Here is a 17,451-nt window from a genome sequence, read left to right as displayed (position 1 = left end):
CAGATTTGCACGGTGGATCGGGAGGTTTTTGTTGCTGAATTAAGGATACGTCTACAGAAAACAGACGTAATATCGAATAACCTTTTTTACGTTCCATCGATTGGTATAATTTAAAAAAAATGAAATAAAATAAACTAAGCACAATAATAAACGCACAGCAGGCCAAGGCGCAATGCCTGGTTTTGTGGCTTGTCCATTGCCGTAGGATAATGAAATGGCAATTTCTTATATAGTTATTTCTAATTGTCTATATGCAATGAAAAAATCGCCGATATTCATCTAGAAGTGTACTTTTTTCTCAGACTGTTGTAAATACAATCGGTAAAAACAACTAATGAATCGCTATATAAACATGTCACTTCGGTGTTAGCTTGGGCGTATTTCAAACAGATATCACCCAAAAAAATTGTCAACTTTTTTCTTCGATGGTTCATATCGTAGTGTGTGGACGCTGTCCTCAGGGGCTATATCGTGGCTTAAAGAACTGTGGCGCCTAAATTCGAAATCTTGGAATGGAGGACACCTATTTCAGCTAGGATTAATTAAGTTAAGCCTTACAGCTTTAGCGTTTGGTGTCTTTCTCTAATTGAGCTCGTCAGCACGATGTGATGATAGCAGGATAGATTACAGCCTGATATGATCACTATCGCTTTGGGAAAGAAGAAAAGATGCCCTACGAGGCAAACGCTGACCCAAATGTTATCTAGGATACGACTTGTTAATTAGACTTTTAAAGGTAATTCGAAGAGCTCTTTTATACGTGTCAGCTATTGTAGCCTGTTGACAATCTGCGCTATTTAGCCTACGAACGGATCGCTCGGCACTGAATTGTTATATATTTTATGCTTAGGATTTAGAGAGAAAGTGTACTGTGATCCCAGATAGAGTTGGTCCTTCTTTCTTCTAGTGACGTACTATTGGTATAGGCATGTGAAAGTGCTAGTAATACATGCACCGGCGCCTAATATAGTTCAACTAAAATTAATTCAGGCAGAGCTAGTTTATGAAATTTAATAGTAAAAGTGCAAAATCCGTCATTGTCCTATGACGGAAGCAATGGTTTGTTCACATGTCGTAATGAAGCCATAACAAACACAGTAGTAAATGCCAATGTATATAGTGATAACTTTTAGAAGAAATCAGTAAGCTAGCTTCTCGTGAGGCTGTGTAATTAAATTTACGAATTAGTTCATTGATCCAGGTTTGTCAGGTCGGCCCGCGTGTCATTCTTGCTCTAAGGACGTGTAGCATTCATTCAATTCACAATATATTCGTTTCCACATTAGATGATAGAATCAATAGACTGCAAGCGTAGTGACATTGTGCCTATTCATTCAACTCACTCATTTGCTGATGGCTGTCCCGGCTGTTCTGAAAAACGGGAGATGCAAGTATACATATAGATATATAATGGCCAGAGCCAAACGCTTGGCGGGCTCCTTCCACGAACGTTGATTAACTGTCTTGCCCCCTAACTCGAGCCCCCTTCGCGGTATACCAAATTCTTAATACCTCCTTGCTAGAAAGCTTAACTATTATTGGTTGCTACCAAATTATCAACTGCGTATTCCTCAGTTTGTCACTTAAGGCTCATCATCGGGGGTTATCTAAGAGGAAGTTTCTAAAGTGAATCAGGAGCCTTATTAATACTCATCAGTGTCAGGTGTATTTTCAAGCAAACTTTTACCGTGTACTATTTTATACTCATAGTTTAAATGAATCTAATCTAATTAAGTAATACAAATATTCTCTATTTTAAGATTTTTTCTTCATACTTATCAACTGTGTTATTAACATAGGAACACCACCTTCTATAAATGTTCTTGCCTTAAACACCCCTCTCTGTTGAAAAAGCTGTTGGGTTGTGGCTGCCTGATCTTTTGTTTTCCCAACCTTACCTTCAGTGCGTTACGACAGTGAAACACTTGGTGCTGTCGTTATCATTCATTCGAAATCCAAAGAAATTACCTGTTTCGAGGCTTCTATCGTCTAAGTGAAACTAGCCAGTCTCGTAAAGCCCTCCTCTTTTAAACTTTACAACTTTTACCTTGCCTTTATTCATTTGAAGTTTAATGTCTGCAACGTAAATGTTCAGAGTAAGAAATGCCGGCTGCATATATTACTTTTAATATTTCAAAATTATACTTAATTCCCAATCTATAAATAATTGGCAGACTGCCATTCCTAGTACCAGACTTGCAAAGTCTCAATCGATAGAAAACGGCGCTCACATGCAGGAAGCACACAACAACAGCGCAGTTAGTTACTCCACCATAAAACATAGGTCACGTCCTTCATCCTAGGTTTCCGACGCAGTCTTGCAGTCGCAGATGTACTCCCGAGTCTGCGAGCACTTCGAGCCTGTGCTCAGCACGGAGCAAAGATGGCGTTGAAAAGAGACATTCTATGCGTTCATGGAACTTAAAGTCGGCGAAAAGTGATCTTGCCCTTTCCAATCATCCTGAGGGGATAGTTTGGATAAACGGCAGAAAAGACAGCAGTTGCGACCCCATTATATGTTCTGTTATGTGGTTCATTGTTATCGAATAGTGAGTGCTACTGCAGTAGCTATCATATGTCCCGTTTCTTGCCACTGTCTTGTCACAACCTCGTTCTAGTCCCGTCGGGCGGAGTTCTTTATGAAAGCAGGTTGAACACACTTCAATTTCGGCCCCTGTGGGGGACTTTCGCTGCAAGCGAAGCGATGCGCTAACTGTGTGCCGTTCGTTTTCGTCAACTCGAGCTCGACGGCAACGGTTGTCGTTAAACAGCGACGGCTCACACTGCTCGGCTATTAGCTCTCCTTCCGAGAGGTAGGATTAAGCGGGTTTCGTTGTCGTTATTATCGTCCTTTTCGGCTCCGTCTTCGCCGATTTCGTTCGCTCGAGTGGAATCATCCTCAGAGTTACGCCAACACGAAAGGAAGAGTATTTGCACGGTAAGGGAGATGTTTTGCCGCTGTCTATCTACTTGACTCGAGTGGGCAACAGCGCCTCAGACAGGCACTTAAAGAATATTTAAGAAAACCAGACATGTGCATAGGCATAACGGCCCCCGGCCTTAGCGCCGGTTAGTCTAACACAAACGCAACGTTAGTGCCCAATCGTTACTGCTCCCTGAAAACAGTACGAACATGCCTGTGCCAAAAGTCTTTTGCTCATTTTTCCCATGGGATCGTCACGAACATCGTGTTCTTTTAGCCATATCCCCATAGCACCGTATCGGAAAAAGGTCGTGAAGTGGGTGTTTACACAAATGAAAAGGAGCTATTAGGAGGTGGGAATAAGCCAGTTTTTCAACCAAGTGCTGGTAATAGAATATAAACGCTAGAAGAATGTTACGCTTAAACGAGTCACCTGAGTAATATTCGATCACAATTGCGCAATCATGTTTGCGGCATTCATTTACGTCTATAATAATGATCTAATTGTTATTAGCGGTATCATCGCTTGGCAGACAATGCTTTATGTCCTTAATTTCTGTATAGGCTTTTTGAACAAAACTGATAGTTCTTTCAGTTCCATGTTCTTAATCGGTTCATGTCTGAGACACCCAACTTGACCATCTACACAAATTTATGTAGCTTTTGCTCAGTCTATATAATCCCTGCATTACACAGATCAAGTGTATTGAGTGTAACAGTACAAGATACGCTTCGACCCATGTGGACTCGAGTTCGGATATTGGTACTTACATATGCTAGCGTAATACTCACAAGCAAATGCGTTTGTGACAGTTTTATAGAAAATACAAGTTCTTCGAAGACCATATAAACGAATGTGGATATAGCTATTCGCACAACAACATACTTTTTGCACGCGCAGTTCTTTCATTTCCTGACATCATGAAAACATCGCGGAGAAACGTGAAAAATCTTAACTGAAGCTTTGTATTGTAGTGACGATGTACCTAGCTATGACTTTCCTAACCTATAGGTAAATGCTGCGGCCGATATAGAGGCATTTTGGTATTCGTTGTAGTTTTCCGGCGTGTCCAGCCATCTTCTCGGAGTTCTACGACATAGTCACGGCTTCAACCTGTGTGCGTGCGATCTGCACTAGCGCTGCGTCCCTTTCGGTTTAACACAGAGGCCCGTTAACGAATATGTAACCAAAAACGTCTACTTTTATGTAAAGTACTTATGTAAGTACGTCAGACGAGGGTCCGCAAGGAGTGCTCTTTTGACATTCGTCACCTCAGAGCTTCCCAACTCAATGGCGGGCCCCATCCAAAGCTTTGTATTTATAAGTCCTTTATTTCATGCCGTGCATGTACAAAAGATGCTGGTACCGCTAAGATACTTTGCCTGAAAACGATTTCGCACACGCACACCCTATATCGGACGCGGAAGCTTGACCTGCTTTAGGCACGCTAGCTGACTTTCAGTTGTTTATATGTGCATCCGGCACTCGCGTGCATAAACTTCACAAAGACCGTGAAATTACGCAGCAACGTTGTAGTAAGGCAGTTCACAAGTCGTCACACTGGCGCAGTTTCTAGTCGGCTTCCGCAACCCCAGTCCATTGACCCAAGAAACCGCTTCTATGTGAATACGAGTGAAGGTTCCCAACATTTTGTCAGAAGCGCACATAATGCTCGACTGCGTGAGGTGATGCTTCTCGTGGAAACCGGTCCAATAGATGGGTTTTGCCCCACCTTTGTGTTACCCATAGCGTATTCGAACTGAATTCGACTGAGCTTCGCAGATTCCTTGAGCACTTCGGAGCAACGCTAGTGTGCGACCAGCCGTATACGTCCATCGGTGTTTCGAATGTCCTAGTAAATGGGTCAGGCTTTGTCGGTGTAGTTAAAAAATTGTAAGTTCGGCGGTAACATAACTCTCTGCACACTTTCGGTCAAATTCATCATCACGGTCCTAAGCCTGATAGCTTGGTCTAGCACTTCCTTATTCTGTATTCAACTAACTTCATTACCGGAGTTACAAGTGACCCATTCTACATAATTTCTTGGCCACACGTGGACTAGAGCTCAAGCTGTCATATTGACCGGTTGGTAGTGATTCGGTTTTGTGCTCACCTGTTCGGTGGGGCGATTCGTAAAGGTGGAACCTCTTCAGATTCTTGTCGTAACCTTTAGGTATCAAACTAACAACCTATTAAAAAACGACACCTATAGCCTACGGCGGTAAACTAAATTTAGTTTTTTTTTTTTTAATATTATTCCCATTATTATATTTTTATGGGACAGGTATAGACACTTGGCAGTATTGGAGATGTGTGCAAATCTCTACAATGCTGCAAGACACTAATCGTAGCTCGGAATCATAGGATCAACGCAGAAACGTCAGAATACTTGATGCCTTTTTCTGGCTTTTTAGGCCATCGTTCACAGTTCTATATTGGAGCTATTTCCTCGTTTGGAGCGGTTAACGGATCCTCTAAGAAGCCATAATAAGATCAAGATGGTCCTCGAGAGATGACCATGAGGTCACAGTTTCGTAAAATTAGTAGATCCAACAAAAAACCTTAGACAATACCTATCTGTCTGTTTGGTGGTGAAGTTTATCACGGGAAAAAAGGGAAGATATCTGAGAAAAAAATACTTACAACTGAATTGCATATTGGCCATTTACTTAATGATGATATCTATATTACTAGCGTTCTAATACAATACCTATGCGAAGAAAGTTCTTATCAACTATCACACTTAAAAATGAATGAATTGTCTCTTGGTTTTCTATTGTTGTTCTTATTATGCTAACAGAAATTGTAAAATCAGCTTGATTCTTATTCAGATTTATTCTAAAGAATTTTAACAGATGAGTGCTGCAAGCTCAATTGGTTTTTTTTGTACAGCTGCAGGTACACATTTCATGTATTGCATTGCGTTGTATATTAGTCCGTATAAAGAGCCTATTTTGGATCATTGACCTGTCTGTTTAGCCGTTGCAAGTGCTAACCATGCGTAGACGCTATAATCGAAGGTGCATTAACGCCTCAGCCAAGTTATACCATCTACCTGAAATATCATAATGTCTATACTTTAGCAAAAAAGAAACTATAAGAGACATTTTATTACTAGACATGGTCGCTTGTGAGATTATCTCAAGTGTAAAAAAAAGTACGAGTCAATAACGGATTGCCTGGGAGTCCGTAGGCGCATAGGCGTCGTATGCAATGATATGCTATCTTCCATCCAAATAGCTGATCGTTTCATTCCAGCCTAGATAGATTGAGCTTTTCGTACTGCCGATGAGGAGAGTCGCTTTGGACGTACTTAACTTTAGCTTTTGCCAAGACGAGTCGTTTCTGAAATAAGTTAGGCTTTTTTGACTCAAATTCAGCATCTGATTTAGTTGTTTCTTTGATCTCACAATAAGAATACACTATACAAATAGGTACTTCTCAAACGGAAAGAAGGGGGGTGTGTCATACTTCAATTACGACAAGGAATTGTGTTAAAGGCAAACTCCGAGAGGACGTCTGGTGAACAAAAAGGTCAATGGCAGTGTAAAGCTTATAGTACCGTCACGACCAGCCGATCTTGTCCTTGTCAAAATGGCTTAGAGTACGTAGGCAAACATTCAACTGAGTTGGACAAAATATGCTGTCCTTCTGAAGTCCTAGCCTGCAAATTTCCGCTACTCAAACGTATACAGGAGAAAAGATGGGAACAATAAATTTTAGACAAGAAAATAGACATCAGCGGCAAACAAATGAAAACAGCTAAAATAGAATCTAATGCTTACGCGTGTGATGTCTATAGTAAACGATCAACGGCACTTTTGACGTCGTTAGAAATTTAGGCTAGGACTCTAGCAAAAAGGAGAATTAAAGGTAGATTTCGTTACGATACAAAGGGAAGCCCCAACGAGGTTTGTGAAGCGAAGGCTGTAGCCTGGACGTTTACAACCATTTCGTGAAAAGGTCAACAGTAAAATCTTGTGCTCATGTCAAAATGGACAAGTACGCAATGAAGCGTAGAAAAGACGTGTTAAAAGCGAGACTACCGCAAAGACACAGACACCTTCAGTAGCCTTACAGGAAGCCGGTACGGTGTGTACAGAGAAGCAGGGATTGCGTTGTAAGATCAATGATGGCCGCAGTATCCTGTTTTTATGGTAGCTATTAAATATCGTACGTATGAATACGTAGAAGCGTGTGTAACAAAAAAAAAGGATGGAAACCTTTAAGCACCTATTCAAACACCAGTCGCAGCGTATGTGTAACAAAACATTTAGAACAATGGTTTACTATTAATTAATGTATGCTGGCATATTTTCTATGATTATTCCCAGGACAGAACAAAGTTATAAGTTGCTACTCTAATTGAATTTACTTCGTTTGCAGTACGGGACACTGAAAATTTATTTCGTTTCTTTATATGAACGCTAACGCTCTACTCAATACCAGTTTCTACTCGACCACCCGTCTCTATGAGGACAAGAAAAAATTTCACATCGTACTTCCTTGAAAAAAAACTCCAGTTTATTGTTATGGTTTCGGATCTCGGATCAACTACTTAAAGAGATCGTTAAGGGAAAATAACAGCCCCGTCGGGCTGTTACCATGAAGTTTGCATTATGTGCCTAGGCGAAGTGTCGCGCCTGAATACTGTACCTCACGGTTCTCATGGTAATGTCCAGAAGAAGTCCAGTACCGAAAATTGTGAGAGACTGCAGGCTTTAGTGGCAGTATTTTGCCAAAAAAATAGGGTCAACAAATGGGCATAAATGACGCATTGCACAGCACCGTTTTTTAGCAGACATGTGATATATTTTAAAGTCAACACTGAATAAATTGCCGTTTGCTTTCATATAAAAATGCTTGTAGAAAACTATGATCTAATTCGATATTGTTGGACTTGCCACTCGAATAGGACAGTCTAGTACACAGACATCTTAAAGTACGTAAAGCTAATTTCACCGAAGGGACAGCTTTTTTTTTCGCTCTTCGGTCAGTGGTACTCAGAAGCTGCAGTAAACATTTACGTTTCAAGTTCTACATCCAGTGTCATGTTTAGATGTTTCATCAGACGGCTGGCTCCCAGCACGAAACAAAGTTTGTCTATGTCCGAGTTCGAACCTGAACCACAGCGCGTTCCTAAGATCAGCAGATTTATTGTTGCCTATTAAGCTACCACAGGGGATCAGTAAATCTAGAGATATCTTACTATTTGCTATCCTCTGCCGGATGAAAAAAAGAAGCCAGATTTCGTCTTTTAGCCTTCGACCATTCGAATGAAACCGTCTTCGAGTCTCTTAGCAAATATGTCCGAGTTTCCAAATTCCTTTAACAGAGAACTTAGTCGAACTTACATTGGGCCTACGAATATAATACCTGTAATCATGCTACCTAAAACTAGCTTTTTTGGCGCGTCTGTGAAACAAAGGTTCAGTTACCACAACCACATAGTAATGAGCGAAACTCATGGGGGAAATAAGCAAAGCCCGGCTCTTCAATTCGACTTGCAAAAGGGCTTATAGGTCGCGTTAAACCATTGAGTTACGCTAGGAGAGTGAACATGGTTCTGTCAGCGACTTGCTCTTGATGGTGACCGTAAGTTTCCCTAGTGAATGCGCAGTGAGACATATTCCCTTATTCCCTTATTATTCCCATAGAACCCTTTTTCTGCATTTGGTCGCGTACGCTTATTAAATTGTGGGAAGAGTGGGATTTGACATACAAATTTGCCTTGTTACAGCTTTCTTGATACGGACTGGGCGGTATAGCTATTGGCGTACTCTATACATCCATATATCTTCCAGTTGCGCGAACTGGAAACGCAGTCTGAAGATTTACAAATTGGCTTTTTGGCACGCAGAAGGCCATTGGCGTGACGATGCTAATCGGCGAACAAAGTCTCTTGGGCTTTTAGCAAAAGAGTTCGATTTTCGTTTGTTTTCGACGTTTTTATTTGGCGATTCTCGCTGGATATACCCATTGACAGATTGTTCTAACAAAAATGTCATATACTCTTGCGACAAAAGTCGATTCTATTGTTGAAAAATTGATTCATATTTAGTAAGCAGACGAAAGCAAAGTTTAACCGAATAATGCTATATGGAAAATAACCGGAAGGAGTTGAACAGTGACGACGTTAGAGACCTCAAAACTTGTACAATTACAAAATAAGAATGAATTAGCCTGACGGCCAAGCCCGGGTAATATTGGATTGATTAATAAATAATTCCGAGACAATCATGTGACGCTCGGAAATTCTTCTTACTACATAATGCGTTAGAGATATTGTTGAGCTCGGTGCTCCATGCAGTTCGATGTCTCTGGTTAATCCGCCTTGTTATGTTTAATTATTACTCGGCACAACTGGAACATGGGACCAAATGCAAAAAAAATTCCAGATTCAATAGCATAGGAGAACCCTGTAATAGCAAAGGATTTGTACAGCTGTCATTTATAACGCGCGTAAAATTCGACAAGTCGCTTTTGTCGAACTTGCATCTTTAGCATCTGTACGCAGTCCCAGCGTACCGATGTACATACGGCATGTGGACACGAGACAAGTGATTAAAGCGCGCCACATAAACCAGACGTGTCCAATAAAAAAACTGCGATTTACACCTCGTAGGTACTACAGCTTTTACTCGCTCTGATTTTATAAATAATTAGGGTTACAGTGTTGTCACACCTTCCAGTGACCTATACCGCCATTGATTGTTTTCTACGTTACTGCTTTAGGGCCCTACCAGAAGAAGGTCACGCTACGGCAGTGATGATTAGCGTATATTTAAACGGGGCGACCTGATATTTATTCATAATAATAGTACTGTCTTCTTGGGTCAGTGTGGGTTCAGGTTTAATTCTATTCGGGTTTTAGCGCAAGTCGGTATTTGGGGCAAAGGTCTCGGGCTGTAAACGAAGCCGGTCCTTTTCTGAGATCGTTCGATCCATCAAGAACTCCAGTCCTACAACGAACGTGAAGGAATAGAACATTGTAGAAACTTCTAGCAATCACGCACTAATTAACCTGTTAACCTGGAAAGTGGCCTAATTAAGTTTTATTGAGACGGTTGAATTCCTTATTGTTAACATAAGCGTTTATCCTTGTAGTCTTTTTGGATATCGAATTGAAGCCTCTGCTACTTCATAGGTTCTGCGTTGAAATACCACGGATTTTAAAGTAGCAACCCGTTCGCCCCTCAATAAATGGTCTATAAAATAACACTAATAATAAATCCGATGTGTGTTTGCTTAGATTATATTGCGGTTTTTTCATATGCTTTGAAGGTGCTATGTTTTTTACGGTACATTTACTAACCCAATACTCTTTGTGCATTTATGAGGAATCCCGCTTTGCCCCTAGTGTCAATAGTATTCGATAACTTCGATTCTGATGAATATTAGGACATTAGTTGTTGCTGAAGACTTCGCAACTCAGTTTCTAGCGGCTCAGTTCTATTATATGCTAATGCTACTTCTTAAATTTGCCCCTCATCATCTTCCTAATTGGCCAAAATGGACGACTGAGCATTGAAATTGAAATTGGTAAACTTACAGATAGGGCTGCATGAGTGCCGATAGGCGTCGAAATGAAATAGCCTCACTAGAAAAGTCAGTCTTTATCAATCTCTTAGAAAAATCCACGGGTAGATTACTAGAGTGGTGACGTAAAACGGCATTTGCGGCGCATTGTTCGTTCCATTAGTTGCGTAAAATTCATGTCCGAAGTACAATCAATGGCTTCTCGATTCGTGATCACGTTTGAGTGTGCCAAATAGTTCCGAATACACTGGGATGTATTTAGTTGGGCTTTTTCGCATGCACCCACGTATAGTCAAGAAGTAACGGCACAATCAACTTATATCTATGTTTCTTTTTTTACCCTTTGTAATTATGAGACGTTCGAATTATGATTTCCAGCAAATCTGATCAATATTTTGCGGTAAAAAAAACTAGAAATACTAAGTATCGTAGATACTAGCTAGCGAAGACGTGATAAATATTTCCATCTATATCGTTTGAATAGAAAAAAGACACTGCACTATATATAATTAATCAATTTGTTCCATTGTTTATTGTGCAACACTTGAGCGTTGATGCCTTAAAGCGTCTTCGCAAGCAACTCTAGATGGACAAAAAAAAAACAAGTCGTTTTCCATATTTCATGTTAAGGAAAAAGTTATCTAGGCGCGACCTGCTTTTGTTTTCGACTAGAGAGGGAGAGAGAGAGAGAGAGAGAGAGAGAGAGAGAGCGAGCCTGAAATTTCCGTCAATCTGTTTAACTTTTTTTGAAATTGCAGTCTCACGCAATAGTTAGAAAAGCTAGACAGCTTATTGGAGGGTAAATAATGAAATAAAAAATGAATAAGGTATACCTCAGAACGATTTTGTCTAGAATCAGGTATAGCGTATCGGATTTTGTCGCCTCTGGTTTTCGTTTCAGTCTTTGTGCGAGTCATCTTTCGCGCACCCTTCAGCGACTAAAATATCGAATACTATAGTATAAAGACAGGACCTTTTGCAAAACAAAAAATTTGCTCATCTGCCGCCATTAAGGACATTTCGAATGTCCAAACAGCATCGCAAAACAATACGATGCCACGCAAGTGTGAACGGTGTAAGCTTTTTTCAACAGCTGACGCATTGCGTTGTCGACATTGCGTAACGGCACGGCCAACGAGCGTTACCTGTACTTTACTGACGTGCTAAGCCTTAGCGCAAACAATCGTCGGACACAAAATATCTAATAATAGGCACTAAGGAACGTCATTAATAGTACAAATTTCGCTAATATATTAGGATCTTCATGTGTTCCGAAGAGTCCTTCCGTTGTCGTTTATCTTCACCTAGGTTCATTCAGCGCCAATGATCAAGTGTTCACATCAGCCCTATCGTCTAGAGGTAAGCTACTGTTATAAAGGTATTTTTCGTGCGCTTTTAAGTTAGTAGTTTACGAGTGAGATGAAATAATTACAATACGCAATGAACTATCTGGCTACAGCGTCTAGCTTTTGTTCATTCATAGGAGCCGAGAAAATTAATTTGGGACTAATTTCAAAAGTTCAACATGGAAAACTTTCTTTGCCTGCATTTATAAGATCGTCGTAAAAAATATTCCATCGGTACGAACACTAGGTATCTCTATATCTACTACATGATTCATCTCACCGACATATTACCTCCTTTATTATTATTGTCCAGTAAATGTTGACGCTACCAATGATGGCATTCTTAATAATGACAAATATTGACTACTCATTGGCATAAATCTTCCAGAAGCTTACATCGTGCTCATAAAAATCTGATTTCAGCTATTTCTTCTACATGACCTTTTCTAGTGAAGAACCTAGCGGATCTTCACAACAATAACGAGAGAAAGCTGTAGATGCCTCCAGCTCATTGTTTAGCAGAAAAGCCGGTTCTGGTATGATTCCTCAAATTTAGGTTAGGTTAGGTTAGGTTAAGTTAGGTTAGGTTAGGTTAGGTTAGGTTAGGTTAGGTTAGGTTAGGTTAGGTTAGGTCATGCTCGTGCTTTATTGTTACCTGCTACATCGTAAGCTTAAAATAGCTATTAAATGATTTTTGTTTTCATTCTGTGTTTAACAGAACCCGCTTATTAACTTGAGTTTTATACGTTGACTGGTTTTGCTAGGTATGGATAAATCGCCTATACTACAAAGCGGTTTTCTTGGTTTAGAATTTCTTTGGGATCAGCTCTTATCACGGATGCACAAACAGAAAAGGTTTATAGGCGAGCTCCTTATTGATTGAATAATTTTTTTCTTCATGATACGTACGCACAGGTCACATTTTGAATATGTGTACATGTATAACTAGTCAATGTATTTCATTGGAGGCGTCTAAAGCTGACTTCTATAGTACCTGCCATAGTCTGCTGTGGTGACGAGTGGGTGACGAGGCAGCTGGGCAGGCTTCAGAAGCTTCTATCAGATCGACGTGTTCTGGACAAGGTTACGTAGCAGTATTACATGTCGGCCAATTAATTTTGGACAGTTCGATTACTTATCAAACCGAAAGAGCAGCAGTCAAGGAAATAACAGCATTCAATCCCATTGCAGGTAACTTACACAAAACACCCGTAAACGCAGCAAGCTGTTGAGCAATCGATGACACCCAATTGTTTTGGTAACGAGCGGAGTACCAAAGTAGCCATATTTGTGTTCACCACTTTTGGCAAACAGGTTTGCAAAAACTAAATTTTCCCTCTTCTTTCTAAAGTACAGCCTCCAATCAAACCCATTATTTTGTAGCTTTTTCTTTCATAGCCATGTCGGCGGTTCAACAAAAACAAAGTTTCTGAGGCCTCCAGTTCGCCACTATTGTGAGGTTTGTGTAAATAAAAACAAATACGTTTTTTTTTTCACAACTACTGTCCTGCTGTATTTCACTTACAGCAATGTTTAAGGACAAAGGTGGGCCAATCAATGGAACAGAAAGATAATCGCCCTTCCTCGCCGAACGTTAAGCTAACCGAAAGGCTAAAAAGATTGTTACAGTGCTTTTATTTTATTTATTTTAAAAAATTAAGTGCTTTTAATCTTTAAAAAGTGGATCAAAGTGATCAAATCGATGAGGTGAATCAAAATCAAGATTCGACAATGGCGCAGGTAACCACAGATTTGTATCATCTTCTTGACAGAAGCGGTGTCTCATATGTACTGCCCAATGAAACAAACTCCTATACAACGGGTTCCGTTGTTAACGACGAATCCGCTTACGTTTTCCATGCCGGAAAGGATATCCTAATTGAGAAGCACGCCGTAGGTGGAGATACTGTCAGTTCTAGCGAAGATCCCTCATGGGGTGTAGTATGCTCATGATACTATCGCAAAAGGTGCTTGTTCACACATTGTCGATGCTGTTCCAGACGGCCGCATAGCTGGAATTGTAGCACATTACGAACACTGCCATTCGTTTGAAAAACTATCTGCAAATACTGGCAATCCGAAACATATTGAACCAAATAACAGCCCAGTTTGATTTCAGATTCCACCTGATCACAACACATTAATGAAGAAGGCTCGTGCACGTCGGATGACGGGACATTGCGTGCTGACTGAAACAGACTCCACATTTACTGATTCTAAGGTCGAGATTCCTTGCACCGGTGAGGTTATCTCAGGAAAAATGGTTGGGACATCATCGCTGTTGAGGGGACGCCTTACGCAATTGATGGTCTCGTTATCTTCAGAAATGAAAACCTTTAAGGCAACGCAAAGCAACGCTTAATTTACGTGGAAGAGGGGTATTCCGTGTCGGAAGGTATAGAATGCTGTGCGGCCGTTACCGTCGCTAGCAAAAACGCTGACATTTCTCACGATGTTTCAGCTCAATGTGACAACGCGGTCGATGCGGAAAGAGAAGATTCTGAAACTGTATAAGACGAAACCGAGGTCTGGATAGCTGGCTATTCTTTATCTTAATATTCTATTGACGCAGTTTATTCACGCTAAAGATAATTTGGTCTTATTTTATGCTACATCAGAAGAGTCTTTCAACGTAACTTAAGTATAGTGTATTTCGGAGGTAATGTTAAGTTAAACCAAATAACTTACACGCTTGACACTAAACAAGTAGCTATTTCCGAGTGCTGGGATGTTTATGCTGCTGTCACAGTATTGTCGCGTGCATTAATGAGGTTATAGCTTCAATCACGTCAATACATTGTACATGAAACAGCATTAACAGGGCCAAGATTGCCCCGTTTACGGCGATATGACTGGACAATATGGTGTTGTGTAACAACCTGAGCCATGTTGACGATTCAAGCGCAGAATATTTTTAGCCAAGTGTCTTCGACAACACTTACAATGGCACCATTTAACAGTAGAATCTACCAACGTGCCCCGAAAGTAGAAGGTACGCCAAATAAAACCGTCAAAATTCACAGCTTGTCACAAATGTTTCGTTCAGTAACAACGAGCAAAAAACAGGAGCCCAAATAATATCATACACTGATGATCCTGGATGAAAATGATGACTCGAGGTACGACCATAACAAAGTACGGTCATCTAATCCATTAAAGACAACTAATGGTCGATGAAGGTCGGAACATTCGTAGTGAAGCAGGAATCCGCATGAAAACTATTAGAGATCTGGGAATTCACTTTAGCTCAGGCCGTTTATATCGACAATAACGGACATTTAAATTAAGCAACCTAAACTAGGAGTCCTGCGATAGCTACAAGTCACGTGGAGTGGGAGAACTCTTTATACGGAATAATGGTAATAACGTAGAAGCCGCGATAAGAATTGCATCACCAACGAATGAATTTTATTTTTTTTATTATAAAATTATTTTACTTTTTATGTTTGGATATCCTCACCAGCTAAACAATTATTTAGGACAACAGTTTACTCGATCATTTTGGGTAATACCATAATCAGTCAAATATGGCTAGAAGATGCACTTTTTTTTTCTTCAAAATTTTTTCGCGTTTTTGTCCCCTGACAACTATCGCTGCGCTTCGTCGGTTTAATTGAAGTATAGAATAAATCATGTGGATAGTTCCACTATAATATTCACGTGTAATGTACGCCAAAAACGTCCGCACGTTTTACCTGCTACTTCATGTTGACCGAAACGAACTATCATTGATCAATGATACACGTCAAGTTTTGGAGGAAAACTCTGTGTATTTATGGAAACATACAGTGGAACAATTGTATCACAAGAACCGGAAAGCCATCCCCTATTTCGAAAATGTCAGATTTACTCGAAATGTGTCCTTGAACAATTTGTGCTAAAGTCGTCGTCATCTCGATGATTATTCCACAGAGAACACCGGTTTCAGTAGAATGTACACTTATTGCACGTTCTGTAGTACGGCACGATATATCTAAGCTGACTGATGTTTGTTCATTTTATAACGTACAGCCGCCGGAATTAAAAGAGCATGCTATCTGGGTTTTCGCCCTTGCATTTCTAAATCTAGAAGTCATGCCGAGCTTATTTAATCAAAATTTTCAATGAATACTATAGTTGAAAATATTACATCCGCATAAAAGTCGTATTTATTATCATGGTTGTTTCACTATTAGTAAATAGAAACAAAGCAGAAGCTGAATTGATGTCGCTGGCGCGAATTTTACGGCGGATAAACTTATGTTGTTGGGATTTGGTTAGGTAAGTTGCGATGGACGTACGATTCCCCAGGTAAGGATACTTCATCAAGTGTTATGTATAGTAAGTTAGCGTATCGCAGCGGGAACTCGTTACGGAAGCAAGCTATCTGAACGAGAACGCATTAGGAGGGAAAGTGGACATGCCGTTGCGTACTATCGGTTTGAATAGGGTTTGCAAAATACATCCATACGAGAAATATCGTAGCAACATTTTAGCATTACCTCTCGGCGCGAACAGATTTATCATCTGTTTTAGGGGACAGCTTGAAGTTAGTAACCGAAACGAGCAATGCGTTGTTAGATTATTCGTCGGTCTATATTTTATCTCCTCATGGTACCCATATGTGTATGCTAAGTATGTTCTTCTCGATGAGCGGCAAAATGGTCAAGGCTTAACGTCAAATGAACAAGAATTAAGCTTGTCGTCGTCGGCCAGGGCCCATCGGGTTCTCTTCTCCAAAGGGAAAAATTGCGTGTTTCTTCATCAGACGTTAAGATTTTCCTCTGCCTAGCGTGCTCTCAACAAAGCAATCTTCAACTACACAGTTTTGTCTTGTCTATTTTTATGAATATAGTTCACTCACGTATGTTCTGTATAGATATGATTTTGTGCATATATAATCCTTTTACCAATGGTTTACCAAGTTGAAGCTCTCAAGCGGGGAAGCCGACTTTCTATGGAAGAAATACCTGGCGCTCTCTAAAAGGAAGACTTTGAACTGTGATATACGCTTATATGTACACTTTTATCAATACGTTTACCATTAACATCTGTATATCTACATGTACCCCATCAAGTTTTAAGGATGTGAGCTTCAATAAAATAACGCTGGTTGAGGCTTAAATGACACAGCAGATCAATGTTTCACTTCGGCTGTTGTTGTAGCAGAAAATGGTCTTATCTCTAAAGTCCAAATCAAACATTTTTACTTATGATATTTAATTGAACTATTTAAGTAAACGGGAACCGAATTCGCTATAGTAAATAAGTCGAATGTGCATAAAAAAGATGATCCAATTATGCAATTGCTCATTCTGCTTTCAAGTTCTTTCTTCAAATGATCAATGTCTCAAACACGATAAAGTTTAGCCAAATTTTCCTGCATTGATAAAAGTGTGCCGGCACACAACGATGTTTTACTTCGAACGCCTTTTGCAAAAACACCCTAAATCGAGAGTCATATTAATAGTTTTGCAAGAACTAGAAAAATGAAAACCAAATGACTCGTTATCATCTGGCTTCAAACTATCTTACCTGGCAAACCTGAACACTTCAACGAAAAACCTCACGTGCATTTTGAAGGCCGCTTGAAATAGATTTTCTCTAGTTTCCTTATGTTATATAATATTTAACCTCGCTTAGGATTAGCTCTATAAAAATGA

The 17,451-nt window shown here is 40.0% G+C and overlaps 1 protein-coding gene and 1 long non-coding RNA gene across 13 annotated transcripts in view; one reads left to right on the top strand and one right to left on the bottom strand.

Moving 5' to 3' along the window:
* Positions 1–16,916, top strand: part of LOC147754941 (uncharacterized) — a 30,682-nt gene extending 13,766 nt beyond the window's left edge. For 3 of the 12 annotated variants that reach the window (XR_015330315.1, XR_015330310.1, XR_015330312.1), the window contains 2 exons: positions 4–13,123; positions 13,929–16,916. This is a non-coding gene — a long non-coding RNA (uncharacterized LOC147754941). The remainder of the gene's footprint in view (positions 1–3; positions 13,124–13,928) is intronic. The other 9 variants (XR_015330317.1, XR_015330307.1, XR_015330314.1 and 6 more) reach the window with 8 other exon arrangements.
* The window catches only part of LOC111252790 (monocarboxylate transporter 9-like), a 30,283-nt gene continuing 18,572 nt past the window's right edge, over positions 5,741–17,451 (bottom strand). The window contains exon 15 of the mRNA XM_086993033.1: positions 5,741–5,979. Within this exon, the coding sequence (XP_086849159.1) occupies positions 5,933–5,979 (47 nt within the window). The 3' untranslated portion in view covers positions 5,741–5,932. The remainder of the gene's footprint in view (positions 5,980–17,451) is intronic.

This window comes from Varroa destructor, unplaced genomic scaffold (assembly GCF_002443255.2).
Source record: "Varroa destructor unplaced genomic scaffold, Vdes_3.0 BEIS01000006.1, whole genome shotgun sequence".
In the NCBI taxonomy this organism is placed as follows: domain Eukaryota; kingdom Metazoa; phylum Arthropoda; class Arachnida; order Mesostigmata; family Varroidae; genus Varroa; species Varroa destructor.
This window is presented reverse-complemented; position numbering and strand designations above follow the sequence as displayed.